The sequence below is a fragment of the Marmota flaviventris genome, chromosome 5, assembly GCF_047511675.1.
Source record: "Marmota flaviventris isolate mMarFla1 chromosome 5, mMarFla1.hap1, whole genome shotgun sequence".
NCBI classification, from domain to species: Eukaryota; Metazoa; Chordata; class Mammalia; order Rodentia; family Sciuridae; genus Marmota; species Marmota flaviventris.
Genome location: NC_092502.1, coordinates 1,162,570 through 1,166,865, shown reverse-complemented (window position 1 = coordinate 1,166,865; position 4,296 = coordinate 1,162,570). Strand labels below are relative to the sequence as shown.

The window sequence follows — 4,296 nt, the reverse complement described above, 5'->3', positions numbered from 1 at the left end:
TGACATGTTCAGGAACACAACTAAAATGCAGAAAGCGGGTTGTACCTGGAGCCTGTTCTCTTACCAGATTGTCCACCATGCTCTCGAGACGTCCTTGTAGGCAGTAAGGGATGAGGAGGTGACTTCAGTGGCATCCTGGTGGGAGGACACCAGGTGCAGGCCCATTCTAATAAATAGCATGAAAGAGAAACTTTGAAAACCTGAGCTGAGATAGCAAACCTGCTCATTCAGGGAAAGACACAGTCAGCCAGTCTTTCATCCTGAGCAGGATGGTGTGAGTGAGCAACTTCAGGGAGGACACAGGTCTCGGGGAGTCACCCCTCAGCTGCATCTGGAGAAGAGCAAGATCAGGTTGTCCAGGAGTCTGCAGATGTCCGGGCCTCGGCGCCTGCGAAGGGCAGTGGCCACAGTCAGTAGGCTCCCCCCCCACCCCCCGCCCGGGGTGCTGTTGAACTGCCTGTCATCCAGGTTCCCTGTGCTTCACGTGTTCACAGGGCGCTCAGCCAGGCATGCGCAGCCAGTGGCTGGCGTTAAGGTGGGTGCCAGGAGACAGGAGCCAGGTCCCTATTACAAGAAGAGCGTCAACCATGTGGACTCTCTTCTTGGAGTTTTCAGACATGGTCAGCGCGGTCCTCAGCATCCCTGGTTGAGATTAAAAAGACAGAGGCTGTTTTTAACTGTTCAGTCTCTTGGTTTCTTCTGTTAGTTGGTCAAGTGCACTGCCGGCAGGCGAGCCTTCATGAGTCAGCCTCTGCCGAGTTCCCTCCCTTCTGGTCATACTGCACTCACTCCCTTCCAAGTGTGTGACATCGACATTGTCCACTGTCCCATGAGCCCCACACATCGATTCTGGGTCAGGGTACTTGAAGTTTTAAATTCTCTTACATTGTGCAAACATTTATCTTAAGAAGGGAAATTTGAACTGAGCTAAAACCCCTCAACAAGGGCTATGCTATCCAGATAATGTGTACTGATGTCTGTGGTCCTGGAAGAACTGATTTAGTTCACCCTGGACGTGCTGTGTTCTGTAGCATAGGCGGCATGTGCAGTAGCTTCTCCCCACATTTGGCTCCTTCCCCCTCTGGCTCTGACCATGTGCCCTCTCCATTTCCATTCTCAGGCTGGGCTGCCCTCCTTCCGGACTCCTCGGGAGCAGCATGTGACCACACCTGGATTCATCCTGAGCGTCCCCGCTGCATTCCCACCGTGCTTGGGGATCTCCTGGGCACCTGCCGGCTCTTCTGTGCCTTTGGTACCTTGGGAATAACCATATTTCTAGAGTGCTTGCAGTTCCCACAGTTCCTATAAAATTCTAATATGTTTACACTAAAAAATCCATGTTGTTAAAAAACTGGGGCAAACTCGATCTCAAGTGATGCTGACTTTCATGTGATCCTCGAGCTACGTGGGACACCTGTGGGTCTCAGACCAGGTTCCACCTTCGGGGCCTAATAAGAGTCTCCCACTCTGGTGTTCTCTGCCGGCTATATGTGTCCAAAGTCTTAGTTCCCAGAACGTAACTTTTAATTTTCAAGGACTTGGCACAGGATCCGAGGCTCTGCCTGACGTGAGTGGGTGGAGCGAGATAATGGGGGGTGCCAACGACAGCCTCCTCTCTGGGTTCCTTCTGCTGGGGTTCTCAGACCAGCCTCAGTTGGAGCGGGCCCTCTTTGGGGTCGTCCTGCTCCTTTACCTCATGACTCTTCTTGGCAACTCCGCCATCATCCTGGTGTCCTTCCTGGACCCCAAGCTCCACACGTCCATGTACTTCTTCCTCTCCCACCTGTCCTTCCTGGACCTCTGCTTCACCACTGGTATCCTTCCTCAGCTCCTAGTCCACCTGGGGGGCTCAGACAAGTCCATCTCCTATGGCGGCTGCGTGGCTCAGCTCTGCGTCTCCCTCGCACTGGGGTCCACTGAATGTGTCCTCCTGGCCGTCATGTCCTACGATCGCTATGTTGCCGTCTGCCGCCCGCTACACTACACTCTTCTCATGCACCCCCGCCTCTGTCACTCCCTGGTGGCCACAGCGTGGCTCAGCGGAGTGGCCACCACCCTGGTACAGTCCACCCTCACCCTGCGGCTGCCCTTCTGTGGGCATCGCCACGTGGACCACTTCTTCTGTGAGGTCCCCGTGCTCATCAAGCTGGCCTGTGTGGACACCTCCTTCAACGAGGCTGAGCTCTTTGTGGCCAGCGTCCTGTTCCTGGTGCTGCCCCTGTCGCTCATCCTGGTGTCCTACGGCCACATTGCCCAGGCCGTGCTGAGGATCAGGTCGGCTGCTGGCAGGAGGAAGGCCTTCGGGACCTGTTCCTCCCACCTGCTGGTGGTCACCATCTTCTACGGGACCATCATCTTCATGTACCTGCAGCCGGCCCGGAGCCGATCCAAGGACCAGGGCAAGTTTGTCTCCCTGTTCTACACGGTGGTGACGCCCGTGCTCAACCCTCTGATTTACACTCTGAGGAACCAGGAGGTGAAGATGGCACTGAGGAAACTCTGGGGAAGACCTTATGATTGAGGGGACCTGGTGACTGCCAGGTGACACTTAGTTGACGCGGTTGCTCCCCTAGAGGATGACTTGGAAATGGCGATGACCCAACCCTGGGCTTTGGTAGAAAGCGAGGCTACTTTGAATTTCAGAGCAGGACAGACTGAGAGAGGCCCACATTGCAGATCTGTGTCCTCATCACGGCGTTGCCGATGTTAGGCAACCAGATGAGAACGCGACTGTGCTCCAAGCACTGTGCTGCGTGAGAGCTTCTTCTGTGTAACTGTCTTAGCCACGTGCTAGAGAGAGAGAGACCTGTGATGGGTCTCTCTCAGATACTGAAGAATTTGGGTCAGTTGCTCAGAACAGAAAGTACAAACTCTAAAGCTCAGTGACTATATCTGACTGACCATGGATTGCTGGACCCTCAGGTGGCCAAGGGTCCCTGAGTTCTCTTAGGTGCATCCCCCACCCCATGAGTCCTATGAGCTCTGAGGCCCCCTAGCGGGTCCCTGAGTGAGTCCCATTGAGCTCCGAGCCTGCTTGTGTGGGTCCTCGCACGAGTGCTGGGAGCTCCGAGCCCCTCTCCACTACTGTCCTTTCCTCTACTGGACATCAAACTTTTTAATTCCTCTCGTCCCTGTTTTGAGACACCCACTGTGCTGTGACTTAGTCCCTGTTTCCCATGTAATCTCGGTACAGGTGCCTCCTGGATGTCCATTTCAGTGCAGACCTTTCCACCTGTGTCCTCCTGCTCAACCACACTGCATTCGACTGCTTGGCCCCGGGCATCAAAGGTGATCTGGCATTCAGCACCTGTTGACTAACTTCAAGCCCCGTGGGGGTGCTTTGCCCTCTTTTCTCAGTATTAGAGAGTGAAGAGCTGTCCCCAAGCCTCGGTCCTTCCTTCCTCTCACAGGAAGGGGCCTCTGCCCTCAGGATGCCATGAGTTAGTGACATGGTCACCTCTTACACTCTCTGTTCCACATTACATTGTGTGTGCATGTCTTCATACATCTTGGAACTGCCATTTCTTTTAAGAATTTGATTCATTTATTCAACAGTTATTGAGGCTCTGAGGGCATAAATTTAAAAAGAAAACAACCTATGGCTTCACAGAGTTTTTACGCTAATGGTCCAACTCAATTTGTGGTATATTTTTCACTATGTGACAGTATCAAAACAATAGAAAAAAAATATTAGAGAAAATTCTCATCATTAGCAAGTTATTTGTAAAATTAAATCCATGTCAACCAGACTACAAGATAAATAGCTACATTTTTCTTTCACTTGGATTTTTGTTATTAAATTGACGTGTCGACAAAGGAACGTTATCTGAGCAGTAACTCTTCACCCTGAAGGAGAAGGAAAGAGTGTTCATTATTTTCTAATTTACACATTAAACAATTATACATTAACAAGTGTATAAAAATGAAGGAATCTGTGGCTGAGTTTTCAAGGGCCTGACATCTGTGATGGCCTTGAAATAGTCCCCATGCACCTTCGAAGCAGAGGCACACTTCCTGTCCAGCTAGTGCAAGGGACAGGAGGGGTCCACCTGGGTAGCAGGACAGGTGGGGCACCTTCTGCTGTGCTGACGAGGGCACCTGAACCTCCCCCCTTCAAGCAAAGTGGGATCCGTGCTCTGGACTGGTGGCCACAGTGAGACAGTGAGGACCGTGGGCTAACTAGGCAGGACGGAGATCTTGGACCTCTCTGATGAGGGGGTCAGGTCAGTGGTTATTCAAGGGAAAGTAGGTGCCCCTGTTCTGAATATCATAAAGCAAAAATCCATAGCTATTTAA

At 52.1% G+C, this 4,296-nt stretch overlaps 1 protein-coding gene across 1 annotated transcript; it reads left to right on the top strand.

The window, feature by feature from the left end:
- Positions 1-1,588: 1,588 nt before the first annotated feature.
- LOC114080821 (olfactory receptor 2G6-like) lies at positions 1,589-2,521 on the top strand. The gene has a single exon (XM_027922438.2). It carries the CDS (start codon positions 1,589-1,591, stop codon positions 2,519-2,521), a length of 933 nt encoding a protein of 310 aa, XP_027778239.1.
- The last annotated feature ends 1,775 nt before the right edge of the window (positions 2,522-4,296 follow it).

What these genes read in the sequence shown, in the direction of transcription:
- LOC114080821 (XM_027922438.2), top strand. Translation starts at nt 1,589, where the DNA reads ATGGGGGGTGCCAACGACAGCCTCCTCTCTGGGTTCCTTCTGCTGGGG.